At 41.0% G+C, this 24,811-nt stretch overlaps 1 protein-coding gene across 1 annotated transcript in view; it reads right to left on the minus strand.

The window, feature by feature from the left end:
* Positions 1 to 24,811, minus strand: part of Ppp2r2a (protein phosphatase 2 regulatory subunit Balpha) — a 64,124-nt gene that overhangs the window by 38,655 nt on the left and 658 nt on the right. The window contains exon 2 of the mRNA XM_076545249.1: positions 23,254 to 23,328. Coding sequence (XP_076401364.1) covers positions 23,254 to 23,328 — 75 coding nt within the window. The remainder of the gene's footprint in view (positions 1 to 23,253; positions 23,329 to 24,811) is intronic.

Raw genomic sequence — 24,811 nt, forward strand, 5'->3', positions numbered from 1 at the left:
GTGTGTTACTTTTGTTTATGTTGTTATTTAACTCTGTGAAGCGGTGATACGTTGCCTGTCTAAAACACCTGACGGTCTAATAAAGAACTGAACAGCCAATAGCAAGTCAGGAGAAAGAATAGGCAGGGCTGGAAGAGAGAAGAGAATATATAGAAGGAAAAAGACTCCAGGGGCCAGCCACTCAGCTACACAGCAAATCAGAGTAAGAATAAGATTTACAGAAGTAAGAGAATGGGAAAAGCCCAGAGGCAAAAGATAGACAGGATAATTTAACGTTAAGGAACACTGGCAAGAAACAAGCCAACCTAAGGCCAGGCATTTATAAGTAAGAATAATCCTCCGTATGTGATTTATTTGGGAGCTGAGTGGCAGGCCCCCAAAGAACAGAAGAATAAAAAGCAAACAACAGAATGCAACTACATACCCTCCTGAAACAAAGAGAAATAAACAGTTGTTAATACATTAGCCTCCAGGTATGATTTTAACAGGTAAGCTTCAGTGTGAAATTGCTGTGTAAGTTACAAGAGCTATAAAATGACCATTCTAAACCTAAAGTTAGATACTATCTTTACTAGATATCCAGTAACTTTGAACTGGTTCATAATTAGCTCCACACATTAAATTATTCCAGTTGCCTAATGCAAACCATGAGTGATGGCTCATACCTTAATCTCAGCACCAAAAATGGGTGCTGCAAATTTGTAGCCAGCCTGGTCTACATAGCAAATTCCAGGCCTGCCAGGACTACTGAGTGAGACCCAGTCTCAAATCATCAGTAATATCGATGATGTCGATATTCTGGTGTCTATGCAAACAAACCACACTCTACCTCTATGGATATCTTAGCCACCAGCCACTTTTGAGACAGGATCTCATTGTATAGTACTGGCTGTCCTGGAACACACTAAACAGATCAGACTGGCATTGAACACAAGAAATCTTCCTGCCTCTGCCAGGATTAAAGCCATGTGCCACCATATCTCCTATCTCATAGGTTTAAAATTTGAAATTAAAAAAAAAAAGTTCTTTTAAGGCTGGAGATGGTTCTGAGGACCCACAAACATGCATAATTCCAGTTCCAAGGGATCCAACACTCCTGATTTCCAAGGGCACCTGAAAGCATGTGGTGCACACACATACATACACTCAAGCATACACACATAAAAATTTTTTCAATGGGTGGTGGTGTAGTGGTGGCACACGCCTTTAATCCCAGCACTCTGGACGAAGAGGCAGGCAGATCTCTGAGCTTATGGCCAGCCTGGTCTACAGAGTGAGTTCCAGAACATAGAGGGCTACACAGAGAAAACGGGGTGGGGGGCACCACAACATTGTTTTCAAAGTAAGTTCTTTTTTAATCAGAAGTGATTTCTATTGATGTCTATAGAGAAGCTTTACAAACTAATCAGAACATACTATACTGTCCATTTGTTGCAACGGTCATTTGTAATTCAAATCTGCTTTCTCATAGGTTACAAACAGACAAAATATTTAGATGAAAAAACTAAGGAGATTTTTAGGTATATTACAGACCTTATTCAGATGCCCCAAGACAGCACATTTAGTGTTAACTAAAAACAACCCAGTCAGCTGTGCACCCTGGATTACTCAAGCTGCATCACAGAAGATTGGGATTGAACAGGAAGGTGAGCAGATAGGAAAACTGGAGACCAAAGCAGAGATGCTTCAGAAATCCTAGTAAGCAACCCTGGACTCAGGGCCAGTGCAGTGCAGTACTGGTGCTGCTGTAAGCCACATGCAATGAACTAGCATTTAATCCTTACCACAAACATGTAAACTTGTTTACATTAATACACAGGCTCAACAAATGAAAAAACTAAAGCCAAGAGGGCAGATATGAACAAATCTTCAATCAAACGTATATAAAAAATAAAAATAAACATCAAGAAAAATGTCAAGGTCTTCCTGCAGGCTCAATGGACCTCATCACTAATAGGCAAGTATGTACCTCACAAGCTTCATTTAACAGCATCTAAAGGGCAGAGAAAACTTTTAAGGAAAAAAAAAAAAGCAACTGGATAACTAATCCAAAAGATTACACCACTGATTTCCTCAAAAACCCTTAACTAAAAGGAACACCATACATACTTTTATAGGAAGAGCAATTTAAGAGTAACATGGTGGCAACCTACAATTCCAATACTTAGAGAGGTGGAGGCAGGGAATCAGGAGTTCAATTTCCCGTAAAGAATGTTCTAGGCCAGTTTGACACACCCAAGAGCCAAACAAAAGGGAAAAAAAAAAGCAATTTCATTCAAGTGAATTCTTTCTGCTTATATCTTTTTAAAAACTCCCTCCTGCCCTCAAACTCTACTATAGAGCTATAGTAATAAAAACAGCTTGGTACTGGTATAAAAACCAACATACGGACCAAGGGAATAGAATTGAAGACCCTGACATTAATCCATGCACATATGAACACCTGGTTTTTGACAAAGGAGCCAAAACTATACAATGGAAAAAAGAAAGTATCTTCAACAAATGGTGCTGGCATAACTGGATGTCAATATGTAAAAGATTACAAATAGATCCATATCTGTCACCATGCACAAAACTCAAGTCCCAGTGGATCAAAGACCTGAACATAAATCCAGTTACACTAAACTTAATAGAAAAGAAAGTAGGAAGCACTCTTGAACGCATTGGCACCGGAGACCATTTCCTAAATAAAACACCAACAGCACAGACCCTGAGCACAACAATTAATAAATGGGACCTCTCGAAATTGAGAAGCTTTTGCAGGGCAAAAGACACAGTCAATAAGACAAAAAGACAGCCAACAGAATGGGAAAAGATCTTCACCAACTCCACATCTGACAGAGGATTGATCTCCACAGTATATAAAGAACTCAAGAAACTAGACATCAAAATACTGAAGAGTCCAATTAAAAAATGGGCTAAAGAGCTAAACAGAGAATTCACAAAACAAGAATCACAAATGGCTGAAAGACATTTAAAGAAATGCTCAACATCCTTAATCATCAGAGAAATGCAAATCAAAACGACTCTGAGATACCACCTTACACCTGTCAGAATGGCTACGATCAAAAACACCAATGACAGTCAATGTTGGAGAGGATGTGAAGCAAAGGGAACACTCCTCCACTGTTGGTGGGAATGTAAACTTGTACAACCACTGTGGAAATCAGTATGGCGGTTTCTCAGAAAATTAGGAATTGAACTACCTCAAGACCCAGCCATCCCACTCTTGGGCATATACCCAAGGAATGCTGATTCATACCATAAAGATACATGCTCAGCTATGTTCATAGCACCACTATTTGTAATAGCCAGAACCTGGAAACAACCTAGATGCCCATCAACGGAAGAATGGATGAAAAAAATGTGGTACATATACACAATGGAGTACTACTCAGCAGAGAAAAACAATGAAAGCATGAAATTTGCAGGCAAATGGATGGAATTAGAAAAAAAATCATCCTGAGTGAGGTAACCCAAACCCAGAAAGACAGTCATGGTATGTACTCACTTATAAGTGGATTCTAGATATAAAATCAAGAACAATCAGACCACAACCCATAGAACCATGGAGGCTATATATATATAGCATGGAGGTCCCTAGGAGACTGTGGCTTATAATAAATTTCGGTTTTATTCAATTATTGAAAAAAAAAAAAAAAAGCCAAATGAATGGAAACACATGAACTATGAACCAAAGGCTGAGGGGCCCCCAGCTGGATCAGGCCCTCTGAATAGGTGAGACAGTTGATTGGCTTGATCAGTTTGGGAGGCAACTAGGCAGTGGGACCAAGTCCTGTGCTCATTGCATGAGTTGGCTGTTTGAAACCTGGAGCTTATGCAGGAACACTTGGCTCAGTCTGGGAGGAAGGGACTGGACCTGCCTGGACTGAGTCTACCAGGTTGATCGCAGTCCTCGGGGGAGGATTTGCCCTGAAGGAGGTGGGAATGAGGGGTAGGCTGGGGGTAAGGGGAGGGGGTGGGAGGGGGGAGAATAGGGGAACCCGTGGCTGATATGTAGAACTGAATGGTATTGTAAAATAAAATAAAATAAATAAAAATAAATAAAAAAAAAACTCCCTTTCTTCTCAATTTTGGTAGATAAAACATCAGGTAGCTATTTTCTGACCTGGTCTGAAGCTGTATTTAAAATTCAATTCCTGTCTTCATTACACTTCTAAAAGGAAGTTATGTTTTCAAGGGATGAAAACTGTGTGAATGTGTTCTTACTAAGCAAGTAATAAGAAGAATCAGAGCAGGCTGGCAGCCAGAGAAGAATGCATTCTGAAGGCAGGAAGCACTGTCAGAAACAGGATGGATGGATGGACCAAAGGACAGTACCGAGGTTGTGAAAACACACCCAGCAAGAGAAAAACAGAAAAGAGCTGTAGTCCATTGCACATCTTTGACTGGACATTTGAGCAGAATGTCATATAGTCAACTGGAATGATTTGGCAGTAAGAGTTTTCAGAATGCATTTCAAGTCATGTAACCTTTCAAGGTAACTTCTTTGTGGGGAGGCAAAGAAAACCAGGGTTGTGGGCTTAGAGCCTTGAGGATCTCCTATCCCTGGCAGCTGAGCAGGAACCACGGAAGAAGGAGATGACGGGACTGGGGTTGCTGGTAAGGTGGGATGTTTCTCCAGAAGCCAGGCAGACAGGGTTTTGGAAAGGCAGTGATGGATTGCATTTAAAAGAACTTAAAAGATATGAGCAGTGAGGGCTGTGAATTAACTTTAGGTTTGGTGGTGTCTTAAAAATACAAACCGTTTTCTCGTGGCTTTATCTTTTGGTTGTCAGGAGAGAGGATGTTCCCAAGGTAAAACTAGGTAAGTGTCAGCCACAGACTCATTCCCATGACTGTTGTCAGGCATCAGTTTTCCTGGATGCTGGCCTGAGATACCAACCAGTTTTTGCCACATGGATTCCAGAAAAGTTCACAATAATGGTAGCTGGTTTCCCCGCCAAGAAAACAAAAGAGAGCAGCCCAAACCTTTTTGGTAATAATCTATCATATCAAGGGAAGAGGCTTACACAAGGACCAGAACATCAGGCAGTCTCCACTGGAGCCATCTTGGGGGCTGCCCACTCCAGTTCCTTGGTCAGCACAGAAAAGCAGTAAGAACTGTCTAACCAGGCGGCAATGCTGCACGCCAGAGAGAGAAGCCTGGGATAATTTCAACTAAGCCCTAGCTGTCTCGCTGCAGCCCCCACTGTGTGTGTGTGTGTGTGTGTGTGTGTGTGTGTGTGTGTGTGTGTGTGTGTGTGTGTGTGTGTGTGTGTACAGGCATGCCTGTAGGGGAGGAGGCAGGTTTGTGTATGCACTGCTGTTGTTTGCAGTACTGAAGACCTAACACAGGGCCTTGCAGGACCTCACAGGACCTGTGAGACAGGCACTTTACCCTTTAGTTATAGCCCCAGTTATCAAGCTATTTGGTTTTTAATCCCTGCTTCAAAAGACAAAATAAAATACCCAATTAACCTAACCACCTGCCCTAGAGGCCACCGGTCATTTCTACTCCAGCCACTCACACCGGCCCTTCTTCTACTCTCCAGCTCTCAATCCTGTGAACAAACACTAAGGCAGTCAGCAATGTCACTCCTCTGGGCTGCTGGTGTGTACCTGCAGGTCTGTACCGGTTCCTGACAAGGGCTTCCTTCTCACAGCTTAGTTAGGGCACTCTTCCAGGGTTTCCAAGGACACTGAACTCTCCCCATTATGCTTGTTGGGACATTTCAGAGTGTTTGTTTTAACACAGGAGTTTAGATCACCATTCACCACTCAAGTCAACAGAGCTATTTGCTTAAATAAGGTACTTTGCACATTCTTTCAAAAGTGAAAGAAAACGTGTATTGGTTTTCCTACCTGGATAGTCTAATTCTACTGTTGAACTAAACAATGATATTTTCACCTACATCAGTAATTTCCAGGAAATTTTCTTCTATGGTAATTTGAACAACTACTGCTGAATTCTGGGGGGGAAAAAAAAACTTCAGCATCACCAAACTCAATTAAAAACATTAATTTAGGCCAGATGTGGTAGCACACAGGTATAACTCTAGTACCCAATAGTCTAAGGCAGAAGAATTACAAATCACAGGAAGCCTAGGTACATAAAGAAACTATGTAGCCTACAAAACTACCAAAAAAAAAAAGCCGCAAAGCAATTTAAACTTGGTTTATTTATTTATTTTTTTCCTAAGACAGAGTTTTACAATGTATCCCTGGCTGGCCTAGTACTCATTATCTTTCCATATAACCAACCAACAGTAGCCTTGAACTTTGCAGCAATCCTGTCTAGGCCTCTTGAGTGCTGAGTTTTATTGTTTCTTTTTAATTAAAAAAATAATTGTGAGCCAGGACTACACAGTAAAACCTTGTACCGATAAAAAAAAATGATGATGATGATGATAATGATGATGATGATAGTGAGTATGAGTGTTTTGCCTGCATGTATGTCTGTATACCTCATGCACACAGTTCCCTCAGAGGCCAGAAGAGGGCATCAGATCCCTGGGACTGGAGTTACAGACTGTTGAATGCTGAACTACTGATACTGGGTGGGGATCCAATGCCGGTCCAAGGTAACCACTGAGCCATCATTCTAGTCCCCATAAAGTGAATTCTAAAATTGTGAGTTACAAAACTCAGTAAGTTCAGTCACATTTCAACAATGTACCCACAGTCATAAAAGGAACTAGAGACATAACTGCTCAGCAGGATGCATAAATCATCCACTGCTGAACATAAGTCCTTGCAATAATATGCTCAGTGATGGGGATTCCTAGTGCTATACAATGTGCAAATACTTAATCAGAGACAAACTTACATTCCAATAGTATTCTAGTTCACAAAACAAAATAATTAGGGTTTAATAAATGAAAAGCTTCCCTGTAGTACTGAGGCCTCTACCTCAGGCCTCAATATCCTAAAGCTAATTTAGATATACATTCTACCTTCTGAGAGTGGAGATTAAGAAGGGAAGGTGAGGCAAAGTATGGTAGTGCACACCTTTGATCCTGGCACTCCATAGGCAAAGGCAGGTGGATTCCTGTAAGTTCAAGGCCAACCTGGTCTACAGAGTAAGTTCCAGGACAGCCAGAGCCACAGTGAGACCCTTTTTCAAACAAAAGGAAGGTGGGGGGAGGGGGTATGAAAGTTAGTCAGTCAAGTGGCAACATGCACAAAACGTATGGCCTACTGGGTAAGCAGTTTCGGTTCTTTGTCTTCTGACGGTGGGTATTTAGGAAACAGCATTAAGGAGGATGCTAATACAAGGACAGAGCTATCACATGGCTGCATGGGATCTACTCCACAAGCAGCTATCCTGTACAGTATAGTGCCCAAGAACTTAGCTTCATCTCTCCAGAACCCCAGGTTTAAAAGAGGATCCTCAAGTATTTTAACACCCCACTTAAGCAGTAGCAGTGCTGCTCCAGGAAGTTAAAGAATACAAAATCAATACACAAAAATCTGGCATGTTAGTTACTACAGTCTGACAATGAACAACCGGAAAAGGAAATTAAAACAACTCCATTCACAACAGCACAAAAAGAAACTAAGTACTTGGGAAAGAGCTTGTGCAAGGAAGCAGACTACTTCAACACTGTTAAAAAGAAAAGGAAGACAGCCAGGCATAGGATCTCATGTCTTCAATCCCAGCACTTGGAAGGCGGAGGCAGATGGGTGTCTATGAGGCCAGCCTGGTCTACATAAGCAAGTTCTAGGACAGCCAGAGCTACACAGTAAAACCTGTCCAAAAAACAAAAACAACAACAAAACCTTATATGCATTTTACTCCAAGACTGTTACGTCACATAAAAAAAAAAGGAAATACAGGCTACTTCATTGGCTTCACGTTATTAAAGATTCAGATTCTGTTTACATTCTAACAAGACAGCACAGAGCTGACTAGGCATTTCTAGGAGAGAAAGATATAAATACAGACAGGAAGGTAAAGGAAGAACCACGTAGAGCTGGATCTAACTGAAACAGTATAAACTGCCCTTTTATTAACTTTGGTGTTCAAGAGCACTTCAACTATTTGGAAAAGTAGGAAGAAGAGCAGAGAATAATGAATTCCTATGTAGCTGTGCTGGTTGAGTTTTGTCAACTTGACACAAATCTAGAGATCTGGGAAAAGGGAATAGAACTGTTGCCATCTACAAAGTCCACTTACAACAACACACAACAGAAACCTCAGTCTGTGGTGGAGCCCCCGTTCACAACCACTGCACCCCGAGGGCTACAGATTGGACACGCCTGGCTAGCGGTCAGCATGGTACGCAGCCAGGCTCAGCTTCTGGAGGATACTGCTTCTGTCTGCGTGCTGCTGCTATGCAGTTGAGGAGCAGAGGGTCTCGGTGCTATCCTATAGCTCATGTCTTCCTTTCTGAGGGGATGTTATTCTGTGTAATTTATTGAGATGGTGGTACACACTGGACCTTCTCATCCTGTCAAGTAATCTCTTTTCTCCTTTCTCGCCCATTTGTTCTTTCTGGAGACCCTTGGACATGGCTGTTGGGACTCTGTACTGATCTGCCCCTCCCCCCACTTCCCCTTTTTCTGTTCTACATTTTGGGAGAATTCTTACAACTTTTAGTAAGGACTACTAATTCCTTTGGTGTTTGCTTCCTGATTCGGATAGTTGTGTAAATGTTATTAAATCCTAATTTAAAAGAATATTTTTGTTATGTGAAACAATCAGGAATTTGACTTTGAACTTAAATCTGCTAATAGGATGAGAGTCCATTAGCAGTAGTCCCTGCTGAATGAAGTATTTGTGGGTAGAATAATCCAATGTCTGAGTATGCATGAAATAATATTATAGCCTGTAAGCGAGGGAAGATTGCTATGAATTTAAAATGTCAAAAGTACTTATTTTATTTGATAAAATATGATGATCGATTGTGAAAAAGAGCTATTATGACACATACTTTACAAATATGAAAACAACAGAAGCAAAGACTTTAAAAGTCTGAGAAGGACATTCCAGGTAAGGATAGGTCAAAACCAAATTGTTCATCTAGACTATGTACACCAAGAAAACCAAATAAACGAAATCTAAATTTAGATGATCTGAGAAAGAAACCAGAGATAGAAAAGGTTCCCAATGAACTAAGTAACAGAAAATCATCAAGATGTAAATAAAAGAAGAGGCATGTAGGCCAGGCATTGTGGCTTACACTTGTAATTCTAGGACCTAAGAGGCTGAGAAAGGAAGACTGTCAAAAGGTCCAGGACAACCTGGGCTAGTGAGTTCTGGGCTATACTGTGCTATAGGGATATTCTGTCTTTCCTTTTTTCTTTTTTGGTTTTTCCAGACAGGGTTTTCTCTGTGTAGATCTGGTTGTCCTGGAACTCTCTTTGGAGACCAGGCTGGCCTCGAACTCAGAGATCGGTCTGACTCTGCCTCCCAAGTACTGGGACTTAAGGCATGAGATGCCACCACTTTAGTCTTAACTAAACAAACAATGTCTGATCATAAAAGCAACCCCAATTATAAACTCAATGAGTCACAAAAACAAACAAAAAGACATGAAAATAAAAAACTGGACTCCCTGGGAAGGAAGGGTTGAACAGAATGGGATGAGAAGATAATGGGAGAAATAAATTACAAAAATACTTCATCTATCTTCATGAAATTGTGAAAGGATAAGTAAGATTAAAGGGCTGAAGAGAAGACTTTATTTCTTAAGTTCATTCTCACAACATTGGGAGACAATCTAGAATCTAGCATAAGCAAACTTGACTAAAACAGCAAGATCCAGCCTCAACTAAACTTGAGTTTAATCTAGAAATGGATACACAATCTAATGCTCACTGCTCTTCTAAGACCAGTACAAAGCTCCCACCCCAAGACTGTTTATGTTTTTATTTTGTGTTTAACATCTAGCACAGAGCTCCCTGGCAATATTTATTTATGGAACAATTTTTGGCATAATGAATCCACTCAGGAACAAAGTAAAGAGTTATTTCCGTACTTGAGCCCCCTTCCCTTAAAAAAAAAAAAACAAAAACAAAAAACACCCTGAGCCATCTTGTCTATCACAATGCAGTCTCCCTGCAATGTTAGAATTGCACAATCCTTGACCCAGATGAGGAATCAAAGGCCGAATCTTACCAAGATCCTACCCAGCACACCCACATAAAGCTAAAGACTCTAGAAAAATCAACATGCTCTAAATAGGGAGGGAGGGAGGGAGGGAGGGAGGGAGCGTGCAAGCAAGAAGGCTAACTCACTGGCAATATAATTTGTTTTCCACTCTCTTCAAACACCTATAGAATTTCCTAAGGAAATTGACTACATTCACCTGTCTAGGCAAGTTCTGGAAAAGACCTGAGATATGCATGAAACATCTGAAAGAAAAGAGAACATTTGCCATTTACACTATTCTCTTGAGTAGCAAGGGAAGTTACAGGCAAGGCTTTTTAAAGCTGAAACAAGTAGGGTCAATACCATGCCTTCAGGTGCTCCCAACTCCCCACATCCAACTGCTGCTGTGAGCAACTGACCCTAGCCTGTTCTAAGTGGGCGCCATCCTCACCCGATTCCATTACTCCTGCCAGAGGTATGGAGAATACATGACAGGAAAGAACAACACTAGAGGAGACTGAGAAAAGAAGAAAAAGAAGAAAAAAGATGACCACACTTGAACTTTCATTACCCGATTCCATTACTCCTGCCAGAGGTATGGAGAATACATGACAGGAAAGAACAAACACTAGAGGAGACTGAGAAAAGAAGAAAAAGAAGAAAAAAGATGACCACACTTGAACTTTCATTACTAAACAATTTTAAATTACTCAAACGCCAAAGGACCACTCCACTGCCTAACCTCAACTGTGATAAACCAACATTCTTGGCCTGGTTTTCCCAATCTCCTAACCCACCCAAAGCAAGCAATGTTCATTTCATCAGAGCATTTCCTGACCACCCATGAGCTCCAAATTGTCAAAAAACCAAGTGACCTTGATTTGAAGACTAGAAAGACTTAAGATTCTCCTATTATGAAGCTAAAAAGAAGACCCAGTAGACTCTTCCAGATGAGCAGGGTTCAAATCCTAGCACCCACATAGTGGTGCACAGTTATCTGTAACTCCACTTCCAAGAGACCAGACATCCTCTTCTGGCACATGGTAGAAGACAAACATGCAAACAAAGTACTCATAAAATGAAAAACAAAATCTTAACAAACAACAAACCACTAGAAGATTGTTCTGTTTGATGGTAATCTGTCAATGTTGCTGATGGAACTGCAACTGAACTTCCTGAATGCTCAGCACGTGCCTACACTAGGCATTCCTTGGACTAGTAAGGCAAGTGTTTGTTCCCTATCACTGCCTTCCTTCCTGCCTATCCAAAAACTACACGCACGCACGCACGCACGCACGCACGCACGCACGCACGCACGCACGCACGCACGCACGCACTTGTGCCACAGATGAATGGCAGTAAAACGACAACCTTCAAGAATCTACTCTCTCCCTCTACCGGGTCCCAGGGATTGAACTCAGGTCTTCAGGCTTGGTGATAAGAGTCTTTACTAATCAACCCACTTTGTTAGTTCTATTTTATTCTTATAGGAGAACATGGCTCACAGAGACTGAAGTGACAATCACAGACCCTGTATGGGTCTGAGCTAGGTCTTCTGTATGTATGTTATGGTTGTGCAGCTTAGTGTTCTTGTGGGACTCCTAAGAGTGGGAGTGGGGGTGTCTCACACTCTTTTGCCAGCTCTTGGAACCCTTTTTCTCCTGCTAGGTTGCCTTGTCCAGCCTTGATATGAAGGTATGTGTCTAGTATTGTAACTTGTATGCCATGTTGGGTTGATATCCCTAGGAGGCCTGCTCTTTTCTGAAGGGAACCAGAAGTAGATGGGGGAGGGGGGGTTGGAGGGCTGGGAGAAGTGAAGGGAGGGGAAAGTTCAATCAGGATGTAATATATACGAGGGAAGAATAAATTAAAAATAAATTAGGAAATTATTTTTCTTCTTAGGCAAAGTGACACATGCCTATATTTCCAGCACTCTCCATGATAAGGGAAGAGGATCCTGTGCTCAAAATGACATGGAAGAAAGGGGATTGTTTTCCTTTTTTCATTTTTTTGTGTCAGGGTCTCATTATGAAAGCTGACCTCAAACCTAATGAGATCCTCCTGCCTCTGTTTCTACTTCTCAACATGCTGCCTCAAAATTAAATAAATCATGGCCGGGCGGTGGTGGCGCACGCCTTTAATCCCAGCACTCGGAAGGCGGAGGCAGGCGGATCTCTGAGTTCGAGGCCAGCCTGGGCTACCAAGTGAGCTCCAGGAAAGGTGCAAAGCTATGCAGAGAAACCCTGTCTCGAAAAACCAAAAAATAAATAAAATCACAAAAGAAAAAAATTGCTTTTAAAAAGATTTATTTTCTTTCATGTATTATTGTTTTGTACATGTGCACCACATGTGTGCTGTTGCACAAGGAGGTCAAATAAGGGCATTGGATCCCCTGAAATTTGAGTTATAGATGGTTGTGAGTCACATGGGTACTGAGAACTGAACTCTGGTCCTCTGCAAGAACAAATGCTCTTAACTCCTGAGCTATCTCTCTAGCCTCCCTCAGCCAGAAGAAAACAAAACAAAATACAAAAAACTTAGGACTATCATATTACTGTGTGGCATGAACTTATGTAGCTTTATTCTCAGCCACCCAAGAAGTATACACATTTTAGCATTTTCAACAATGCTTTAGAAACTGACCAAGTAGGGGCTAGAATGATAGTCCAACTATTAAGAGTACTCAACTCTTCTTGCAGAGGTTCCCAGCACCCACATGGCAGCTCACAACTGTCCCTAACTCCAATTTCAGGGCATCTGATAACCTATTCTCACCTCCATAGGCACCAACACATAGTCTTGCTGTGCATGCAAAACACTCATAAATATAACAGCAAATATTTTTAAAGTCTTAATTTAGAATGACAATCAAGTTTAATGATACACATATGAATGAAGATGTCATGATGATCTGAGAATGGAAGTCCATGCCTGTAATCCCAGAATTTAGAGGTATAAAAACAGGAGGATCAAGAACTGGAGGCCAACCTGATCTATAGAAGTTCAGTATTGGAGAGTGAAGCTAGGTCTTAAGGTTTGCTAGGCACTTGTACTGAGTTTAAGCCTAGCCCCATGACAGTTTTAAATGTGTAGTCAAACAGTAAGCTCCAAATTCAGTGAGAGACCCTGTCCCAAAGGTAAGGTGGAGACTGGCTTGGTTTTGAACACCTTTAAGCCCATCTTTTGGAAGACAACAAGAGGCCGGCAGATCTCTTGCTTACCAGGCCAACCTGATCTGAATTAGAGTTCCAGGCCAGCCAGGATTACATTGTTAAGACCTGTCTCTAAATAAGAAAATAAGTAAGTGATAAAAAACAAGGTGTAGAGTGAATGAGAAAGGGAAAAAAAACATCTGGCCTCTAGGCATACAGGCGCAGGCTCCTGCATATACTCAGACACTATACATATTCCACCTTCAGAGACTAAGCAAATGCTAGGCATATTCTATGGACAGGACAGTATCTGAGACCAAAAAAGCTTTACATTTTTAAAGTATTTTCTCGTGGTAATAAGCTCTACATAGTATCAAAGATGTTATGGAGAGACTACAGGGCTGAGGATGTGGCTCTGCTGGCAGAGTGCCTGCCTAGCATGCTTGAAGCCCTGGGTTCAATCCCCTGCATGTCATAAACAAGGTGTGGTGGCACACATCTGTAATATCAATATTTGGTAGTTTGAGGCAAGAGGATCGAGTTCATGACCAGTCTCATAAAGAAAGAAAAGGAGAGGAGAGGGAGAGGGGAGGGGAAAGGGAGAGGTAAAGGTATTCAAGCCAAAGTATCAGTAGTTACTACTCTGTCACGAGTATTCAAGTAGAACTGGTCAGTTCTATCTTAGCATAGTGGTGCACACCTTTACTCCTAGCACCTGGGAGGCAGAGGTAGGTGGACTTCTGTGGTCTGTGAGTTCAAGTACAGCCAAGACTTCAAGTACAGCCAAGACTACATAAAGAGACCCTGTCTCAATAATAATAAAAGGAGGAGGAGGAGGACTGTTCTCAACGGCTAGTGTGTGTTGCCGAGGATTACTGTGACCATTAGCAATGCGGTGCCATTGCACCAATTAATATGCCTGTGGGCTGACCCATGTGGCTTTCTCACCATTGCTATAAATGGCAACACAGTGTAAAAGGCAAATTCATTGTAGTATCTATCATTATGAAAAAACTTTGAATTCATAAACATTTCAGTGAGTTCAGAGGTTGCCAGATCATATACTGAGAACAAAGGGACTAAGTGACAATTATTTTCACAGTGGTTATAAACTCTGACAAGCAAAATGCCTTTGTATAAACACACACAATGCAAAGTTGCAAAACATTAAAAGCATCACAAAGCATTCTAACCCATCTATATATAGTTCATATCTCAGTTTCAAAATGGCATTGGCAGAAAATCAGTAAATCTCCAAAAAGAAATAATATTAAAACAAAATACCTACTCACTCATAAGTGGATTCTAGATATAAAATAAAGAACAATCAGACCACAACCCATAGGAAAAAAAAAAAAAAATACGGGCAGTAGAATGCTTGCCTCGTACATGCAAGGTCCTCAGTTCTAGGTTCCATTACCGGAACTAGCTCCCCTAAAATAAAGCATATTGTAAACATAAAGCAAAAAGACCAGTTGTCATGGTGGCATGTAATCCTAGTACTTGGGAGGTAGATGCCCAAGAATGGACTTCAAAGTCCACCTCTTCCTTGGCTAAACAAAAATCAAACAAAACAAACAAAAACACTGCAAAATACCTTTATCTGAATTAAAATAAGAGAAACAGTATCTTGCTCTATATCCCACACTGGTCCTCTTGCCTCAGCCTCCAGAAAGCTGTGATTACAGGTAGAGCCACAGAGCTCAGGTTGGAGATCAGAATTTGAAATCAAATTGCATTAGGAAAATGAAGGCAAGATAAGCATCTTAGTGGCTCCACTTGCACAAGATTACAGTTAATACATTAACCTTCTCAACAAGGTCTGCTTACTTCACAGGGTTTATGGAGATTAGTGAACAAATACACACAAAGCAATGGTCTAGGAATAGCGATTCAAGCCAGTCATCTCAGCACTTTGGGAGGTTGAGGCAGGAGGCAGACTGCTGTGAGTTCTGGGCCAGCCTGGGCAATAGAATAAGAAAGCATCTCCACATACAAAAAAGTAAGATAGACCAGTGAGATGTCTCAGTGGTTAAGACTCTTCTGACTAATGTGTGTTGAATCCCCAGGGACTTACATTAGCAGAACACTGACTGATTCCAAGTTCTCTGATCTCCCACCATGTGGGCCATCATCACACAATATATACATAAATGCAATCTTAACAATAAATAAATAAACAATAAGATGAAACAAAAAGCACAACACATGAAAGTGTGTATTCTATAAACGCTCAATAATGCTAGCAGCTGTCATTACGTAACAGCCAGACAACTCTTCTACACACTGGGCCCAGACAGAAAACTCTAATCTGTGTCCAGGTTTTTATTTCTTTCCTTCTATTAAGGAAGCAACTTGGAACTCCTTAATGACTTAATTATAATCTCTCTATCTTCACCTCAGGTAAGACAAGGGAAGCAACACAACTGAACATACTAGCCAAATACCTATCTTCAATATTCCAATTTCCCCATCAAGAGCTAACTTACAGTCATCTTTCTTCTTACAACTAACCCTGAAGATGAACCAGGCAAGCACACATCAGCAAATAAGGCAACCTGTCTACTCATTCAAGCAATCTTTCATCTGTCACAATTTAACTTATTCCACAATTCCCAAGGACTTCACTGATTTTAAATTGATTATAAAATTACTATTAGAGTATTAAATGATGTTTAATTTCCAATTTATTTTCAAACCTTGAGACAAATGCAAGATAACTCACTTTTAATAATCATTATTTCTTACAGGTTTTTTTTTATCACTAAACGTATTTTTAAAAAAAACTTACTACCTTAAAATACAACCAAGAAATTGGCTGATACTACAGACTGCCATTGAGGTTATTTACTGGGCAAATTTACATACATTGAGTGACAGCCCTTGCCATGAATGTGACTCGATCAGTCAGTAGCAAAGCTAGTGCTGAAAGGTATCTCATGTCAAAGAAAGAATGCTAAATAAGACCATTGCTATTAGTTTTAGAATATGGCCCATGGGTCAATCAATGCTTTAAAACCTGCAAAACAGGTTTCTACCATTTTTTTCTAACTTACCTTCATGCCTAAACTTAAACACATATACTACTATAAGGAACAGAGACTGTATTAAAGTCTATTATTAACCATACAGAATAGATTTTTAAAACATGATTTGGTATACCCTAAAGACTGGTTATTTCTCCAGAGTTTTATGTCCTTATTTGGTATATATTTAGACTCTACCATTTCCATTTAAGAAGTATTTTCCAAGAACCAGTTCACAAGTCTAAACCCTACCAAAACAGGAAGCAAAGAACTGAAAAGATACAATTCATTTTAATTCAGGTTTCATAAAATCAAGTTTTATGTACCAAAATCCTATCCTAAAATAATTTCTTATAACACAAAACTTAAGACTGTCAAATACGCAAATCAGCAAAAATATACTTAAAGTGAAAAATCATATTAAAAAAATATTAAATAAACAGGGTGTAGTAGTGCACTCCTGACGTCCTACCATTTGTGAGGTTGAAGCCAGAGGATCAAAATTCTAAAGGATTCTCTGATACTCAGTGAGTTTGGGAGTTTGAGTTTAGGAGTGCTATATAAGGAGTTTTGAGGCCAGCCTGAGCTACATGAGATCCTGTCTCAAAGAGTGAATGGAAGGAGGGAGAATCCCTGTTGTTTTACTGTTTTCTATTTTGTTAAATTCATACTTTAAAAACAACAGATGGGAAAAGATGAAATAGTGGGAGCATAAAAATGGGACAGCGAGTCGGGCAGTAGGGTGCACTCTGAAGAGACAGGAGGATCTCTGAGTTCAAGGCCAGTGTGGTCTATGGAGTGAGTTCCAGAACAGTCAGGACAACAGAGATACCCTAAAAAAAAGGGACAGCTTGTGGCCCTCTGTTGATGCAATGGGTGGTACAAGCTCATCATACTACTCCACACACTTTCTGTAAAGCTCAGAACCTGTGTAATCACATTTTAAGTGGCAAAAAGATGCAGACAGATACACAAAAAACGGACAGTCAATAATTAGGGAAAATGAAGCAAGTGATAGCATGGAGCCCCATGGTTCAATAGTAAACACGAACATGGTGCTAACTATGCAAGCAGACTCCCAAATGAACCACACATGTGCTACACAGCATCATGGCACTCACATGGCACTGAGGGCAAAGAGATGGGGCTCATAATGGAAACAGCTTAGTCTTCATCTACAAGAACAAACTGAGTTGGAAGCATACAAAATTAATACAGATATATCATTTTACTATGGGTATCTATTATTTTACAAGAAGAGTTAACACTTGATTTCAGGATCACAGACCAGGGAATGAGGCCAGTACTACATTTCACCTAAAGCCTGGTCTACAAAGTGAGTTCCAGGAAAGGTGCAAAGCTACACAGAGAAACCCTGTCTCGAAGAGGGAGGGAGGGAGGGAGGGAGGGAGGGAGGGGAGGGAGGAAGAAAGAAAGAAAGAGAGAGAGAGAGAGAGAGAGAGAGAGAGAGAGAGAGAAGAAAGAAAGAAAGAAAGAAAGAAAGAAAGAAAGAAAGAAAGAAAGAAAGAAAGAAAGAAAGAAAGAAAGAAAGAAAATAAATGTCAGCTGGGGGGTGGGGGTGGGTGGTGGTGGTGGTGGTGGTGGCGCACACCTTTAATTCCAGCTCTCAGGAGGCAGAGCCAGGCGGATCTCTGTGAGTTTGAGGCCAGCCTGGTCTACAGAGTGAGATCCAGGACAGGCACAAAAACTACACAGAGAAACAAACAAACAAAAAAAAAAGTCCAAGTCAATAAAAAAAATGACAGACACCTATCTATATACCTACCTGCTTAAGGCACCCTGACTCATGAGAACTCCCTCCCATCTGCTTAGAGAGGCTGCTTTTATGCTAATTAATAGCTTCTTTTTGTGATCTTACTAGCTTCATATTTTTCTCTATAATCTATTTGTTTAGACTTTGCTAGGACAAGTAAAGAATGTGTATAGTGAAGGGAGCAAATAAGAGCAAAGTACAATGTTACATACACAGGAAGATGTCATAAAGTCATTACACTAACTACAGAATTCTTTAAAAGCCCAAGCACAGTGGCACTGGCCGATAACCCCAGTACTTGGGAGGTGGAAGCAAGAGGATCAGAAGTTTAAGGCCATCCACAGCTGTACAGAGTTTGAGGTTCCTTACATAACATTTACCATGCCTTCACTTTGGCCAACAAAGCTTTAGTAGCTATTTTAAAGACCATACATACTCTCTGGGCTATAGAGATGTCTCAGGAGAAAAGAACACTGGCTACTCTTCCAGAGAACCTCAGTCCGAATACCAGCACTAACATAGCAGCTCACAAGTGTCTGCAAATGCAAGTCTAGATCATCTGACCTCCATAGTTTAGTTAAAGGCACACACATAGTACAAAGATGTATGTGCAGGCAAAACATACACACATAAAATAAAATAGTAAGACAATCTCAGTTTCCTCACACTCTAATTATTGCTCTAAGCACTGAAGTGACAATAAATCTTTACAAGGCTCTCAAGAAGGGCACACTCATGTACACCTGTAATACCAGCAATACCAGCACTGAGGCAGGGAGATCTTGAGCTCCATGCCTGCATAGATTACACCACATAAGAGTACCAGGCCACAAGAGACCTAGTCTGAAAAAACAGGCCAGGTATGACAGAGGTAGGTAGAGGTGGATCTCTGTGAGTTCAAGGCCAGCAAGCAAGTTCCAGGTCAGCCAGAGCTACATGTGAGACCATGTCTCAACAACAAAACAACTCTGCCTATTCTCATAAGCAAGACAGTGTTCTTTCTGTTTTGTAGGTATAAGTTCATTTAGACATCAAACTAACACTAAGTCAGGGTTTACAACAAGTCTTCTGCAACGGAGAAAAAGCATGGGTGAACTGATGGACCCCACACCACAGTGGTGTTACCAGTCCAGGAAAATACAAGACTTCAAGTGCAATAGTGTTACAGTGACCTTAGAGTCTCTGAGAACTCCATGCTAGAAGAAAATCAGAAGGACAGATTTCAGTGCTTCAACTTCCTCTCAAACAAGAAGCTGTTCCAAAGGTAAAGCACAAAAGCTGCATGCCTGCAGACCCGTGTAGACAGAACAGTATCACAGCATAGATATTCTTCTACCTCGGCCCCATTTAGGGCCAAACACAGCAAGAGCCTGTGGCCAAGTGTCAAGCTTGTTTCTGTACTTAAAACTCCTGAGCCTTGAGAAGTGAGTCCAGTTACAACTTATTATTAATTAAGGCCCCTACTGAGTCAGCATCTTAAAACATATCCGTAGTAATAATATGGGGCTACCTCCTTCTAACATCTTTGGGAACTAACAAGAACAGAAAATAAGAAACAGCAGAAATCACTTCATCTAGTTCTTGTCATTTTTATGTCTAAGTACAGGAACCCAGAGGGCTTTAACCTCTCATTTATGTTGGAGCAAGGGCTCCTGCCTTCCCTGTTAAAAAGCTGCAAACCAGAATAAAAAGGCTGCCGAGTAAATCAAATGTGAGTGCCAGAAGTTCACCCCAACTATCCTACCTTCCACCTCTTTTCTTCCCCTTTCAAAAACCTAGCAACAGTTAACACTGACTTTTACTCAAGATATTCGATGCCTACTGTGTGCCAGGCTTTGTTCTAGGCAGAGCAGTTTACATAGAACGTTTGCAGAGAAACAAAGATTAGTCTGGCACTAGGCTTACAGTGTAACAGTAGAGGTTCAAGGCACTAAATATAGTATCTATTTAATAAAGTGCTGTAAAAGAGATTTTAAAAATGATTTCCACAAGAGGTAATTAAAAGGTTATAGGTGTAACTGAGGATGAGGAGGATTCTGATAAGAGAACAATTATAGGAGGATATCAGACATGCCAGTATGGGATCAGCAAGCTGGAGATGTACCTGAGTGTACAGCAATTGCCTAGCATGCACAAGGCTCTGGGTTCAAACACCCCCCCTCAAAAATCACAAGTACAGTGCATAGGGTTTGATTGTACAGTTCAGTGGCCTCATTAGCTTAAGAGGAACCATATTGAATAAACGTCAAACTTGGCCAGCTGAAATTTAGCTTTTTAATCCAATAGATCCAATGATCCACTAAAGATTTCCAAGAAAGCTGGGCAGTAGTGGCACATGCCTTTAATCCCAGCACTCCAGGGAGGCAAAGCCAGGTGGATATCTATGATCTGTGAGTTCGAGGCCAGCCTGGTCTATAGAGCAAGATCTAGGACAGGCACCAAAACTACACAGAGAAACCCTGTCAAAAAAAAAAAAAAAAACCCAAAAAAAGATTCCCGAGAATAATGACAAATCAGGATTGTTTAAAATTAACTCAGAAGTAAAACACAGAAAGAAAATGGGACTTATTCAAGAAGTTAACTACAGCAGGGCGTGGCAGCCACACCTTTAATCTCAGCACTGGTGAGGAAGCAGGTGGAGCTCTTTGAGTTCAAGGCCATCCTGGTCTATGGAGATAGCTTCAGGACAACCTGGTCTAAAGAGAAACCCTGTCTTGAAAAACCAAAAACCAAGCCAAAACAAAAAACCTACAATGCAGACAGCAGAATTGATCAAAAGTGGACAAATAGGAAGGCGGGCACAGAAGCTGAAAGCATTACACAAGTACATCAGCATGCCCTGGCAGCGGCCGGCTGGCCGGCTGCAAGGAGACAGTCACACGTCACAAGCCACTGACAGCAAAGAAATTACAAAGGATCCTTAAAAGAAAGCAGGAGATCTAAAGGTGGAGCTAGAGGCAACCATTTAAAGACTGTAATCTATATCTATAGGCCATGCATAATAATCATATTCTACATTAGAAAAAAAAGCAAAACTTCCCTTTGATGAACATAATAGACAAAGATATACAAACTACAGTTTCCAAGAATCTGCCAACCAAAGCAGAATAACTTGAAAACAATGCTATCTATGTACTTGTGAAGACATGATACTAGAACAAGTCCTGTTCTTCCTGAAGCACACACTCCAAGTCTTGACACTTGAAGATGTTAAGAATGTGTTGTCAGCCGGCGGCGGAGGCGCACACCTTTAATCCCAGCTCTCGGGAGGCAGAGGCAGGCGGATCTCTGTGAGTTCGAGGCCAGCCTGGGCTACCAAGTGAGTTCCAGGAAAGGTGCAAAGCTACACAGAGAAACCCTGTCTCGAAAAACGGAAGAAAAAAAAAAAAAAAAAAGAATGTGTTGTCACTATAGTATGTAATCTAGAAAGCAATTTAATGAATCAAGAGCAAAGTGAAGCTATTTTCACTAACAAACAAGAACTAAAACTGATCCATCATATATATTTTGTGTGTGCAATCACAAGCTATCACTTGTTTCAGGTAAGTGATTGATGTTCAGCTTAGAAAATCAATTTCTGATTGAGTGAAATCTTCTGCCCCATGATTAACAAGCAAACTGAGTTTCTTAAGGGTAGACAGCTTATGTTCTGGACACCACACACCCCAGTTCTCAGTATTCAGGAGACCTTTGATAAGGGGAATAAACAGAAAGCAACCAAGGAATGTTTTCCAAGTACAGAGTACTTTCATAATGTGGTGAGTATTACACAACACAGAACTAAAGATCCAATATCTGAGTGCCTGCTACTCAACAGGTAATAGAGTTACAAAATCAGTAATACTCGACTCCTCCCTTGAACACAGTATTTATTTCTTTAAATGAGTTCAAGAGAAAACCAGCACACACTGATTTTGTGACCATCACTGAGTCACCCTCTCAAATTCTTTAATTCTTCCAAGTTTCTGGTTTCTCATCTGAAAAAGGGATGAGAACCCACCAAAAAACAATGGTGGGAGTGTCTGTAAAATATGATAATTACACCAGTGACTTTCTATAGGACTCACCACACTTAGTACACATCGGTGACAAATGTCACCACACAAACATCTGGCCAGTCAACAGCCTTTGCCCTACCACCTGAAAAAAAAAAAAATCCTCACAACAGCACTCCAAGGACAGTGGGGGGGGGGGGGGGGGAACACGACGACACCACGACACTCGACCACAACCTCTCAGGGAAAGGTACAATCTAGAGAAAGGGTCATACATTTTCAGACAACCTTCTGAAAACCAAGTCCATGCTCTTTTAACTTCTCTGACTTCTGTTTAGAAAAATTCCACAACTTTACTGGGGAAACAGAGGCAGGAAGATCTCTGACGTCAAGGCCAGCCACACACACACACACCCCAATCCCACAAACTTTAAATTTTTCTGAGCGGGTTGGGGATTTAGCTCAGTGGTAGAGTGCTTGCCTAGCAAGCCCAAGGCTCTGAGTTCGATCCTCAGCTAAAAAAAAAAAATTTCTGAGCAAAGAAATAATGGTAACCATCCTTTTAGAGTTTATCTGTCTCTACCACAAAAGATCATCTCAAAATGAGTGCAAGACCTTCACATTCCAAAACTTCAGAGAAGTTCTGAAATAAATCAGCAAGCTTCTATCTCGAAAAGTCCCCTAGAAAAGTGATTTATATCTTATCTATCTTAACCACACATGAATCCCTGCAAGATAAAGTGAATTTGAGCCAGCATTTTTTTCAACAAACATGTTAACCAACACTATAATTCCAAAGTAGTTAAGTTCAAAAGAATCTCAGTCTCCCCATAGAGTAAAGGATGCTGTAGGAACATTTCTGAGCTAAGTGTTGCTGGCATCTATTGCTACTTAATTATCTAACGACAAAACACAAACATCAAAGTCCAGTTATTTGCATGTAGAATTTATATAACAAGGAAACCTTATTACACAAACCTCCCGGAGCACTTACTGCTCACCATTTACTTCATTAACTCAATGAAAAAAATAAACAAGACATAAAAAGATAAAGACTTTTTCAGAAAGGTGATTTTTAAACCTATTGTTACACCTTTTGGACAACATACACAAAACACTCGCCAAGTGTAATAGGCTCAGTTTAGTTCATGTTTCTTCAGTACCCAAGACTTCCACGACACTATGGGTTGTCACTGTTAAACTTTCTTACCTTCTGCTACATCATCATCGACTGCTCCTTTCACCTGAGAAAAACACCACTGAATATCATTCCCTCCTCCAGCTCCTAGAAGAAGAAAACACAGCAATTAAAACCGAGTTCTGTTCTGTTGACTCTCATAAACATGGAGATGGTATCTGAGACTAGCATGATACTCCCCACATACACAGCCATCACTAAGTCCATGGATTTGGAACCAAATGAGGCTCCAATACTTGGTAGAGCATTCAAAACAAGACTGCAGGTATGAAATATTCAAAGGCATACAGTCTATCAATCATTATCATCGTACAGATATTCAAAGCCTCATTTCCACTTCCCCTTCCCCTTGAAGACATTAAGAGCCTTTCAAGTAAGACCTACCAGGAAAAAAAAGTAAATAGCAAAAGTTAGTTTCCTTTAAATGTACAAGAGGCCTACAGAAGAGTTATAAGGCTAAACTACCATGAAATATAGAACGAAGAGAAAACTTCGGGAACATTACTGCCCGAGAGGAGGAATGATTCATGTGAACTCTACCACCGAAGCATGGACACAGCAAACACAACACCCAGCTGCATTCATTAGGAGCAAATCACTGGCTGCAGACACAGGAAAAGGGGTGGCGATGAATGCTTGGGACAAGATGGTCCAAGGCTGCTTCTGCCTCCCTTCACCTAACCAGAGAACCCAGAGGGCCCGGAATGAGCAACTCTGCTAATTTCTCATCTCCTACAAGACAGTTCCAATCATCATTTCACAGCAAGGTCAAAGGGCTGCTTGTTTGTATAGCAAACTGTAAATCAGCCCAACGTAACTTCTTAAAAGTCCTGTTATCTATGCAAACATTGAAAAGGACAAGGAAAATTGGTTTAATCTCAGACACTGCCCAGAACTGAGGAGGAAATGGGGGTGGAGGGAGGACGACTCCTGGATTTCTGGAAAAGAAACCGAATCTCAATCTAGAATTACTCTACTAGATGAAGGGCTTCAAGACCAAAATGGACAGAGATAACTGACCCTCAAAGGCCATTAACCCTCGCTTTTCCTTTACCTATTCCTTGCCAAATTATTCCCAATCGGGTTTTCTCCGTGCTTTTTCACCCCCGCAAGCTTTTATGAAATCTCTCTCTCTCTCTGGCTATTTATATCACTGAACTCCACAACTATTTTAACTCCGAGAAACCCTTCTGGGAAAAGGACATCTGCACAAATGATCCTGTGCAAAATGCAAAGTTTATATTACCTGTTCCTCCCCCCTCCAACACACACACACACACACACACACACACACACACCCCAATCTTTAACAACTTCTATTAAAGGCCTAGCACCCGTGCGTGACAACGAGTATGAAGTCACGGAAGGGAGCACCATCGTCACGAAATTCAGGGTTACACCCTCAAAACCTGACCTACCCATCATGTGCGTGCAGTGCTGGGGGGGCGAGGGGGAGGGAAGGAGAGGCATATGCCTCCATTGTATTTTAACTTGCAAAGCGCTCTTCCTTCCATCAGGGCAGAGTGTCTCTCTACAGGAAGGCGGGCGGCAGACCGGGAAGAGCGGAATG

Source organism: Peromyscus maniculatus, chromosome 9, assembly GCF_049852395.1.
Source record: "Peromyscus maniculatus bairdii isolate BWxNUB_F1_BW_parent chromosome 9, HU_Pman_BW_mat_3.1, whole genome shotgun sequence".
NCBI classification, from domain to species: Eukaryota; Metazoa; Chordata; class Mammalia; order Rodentia; family Cricetidae; genus Peromyscus; species Peromyscus maniculatus.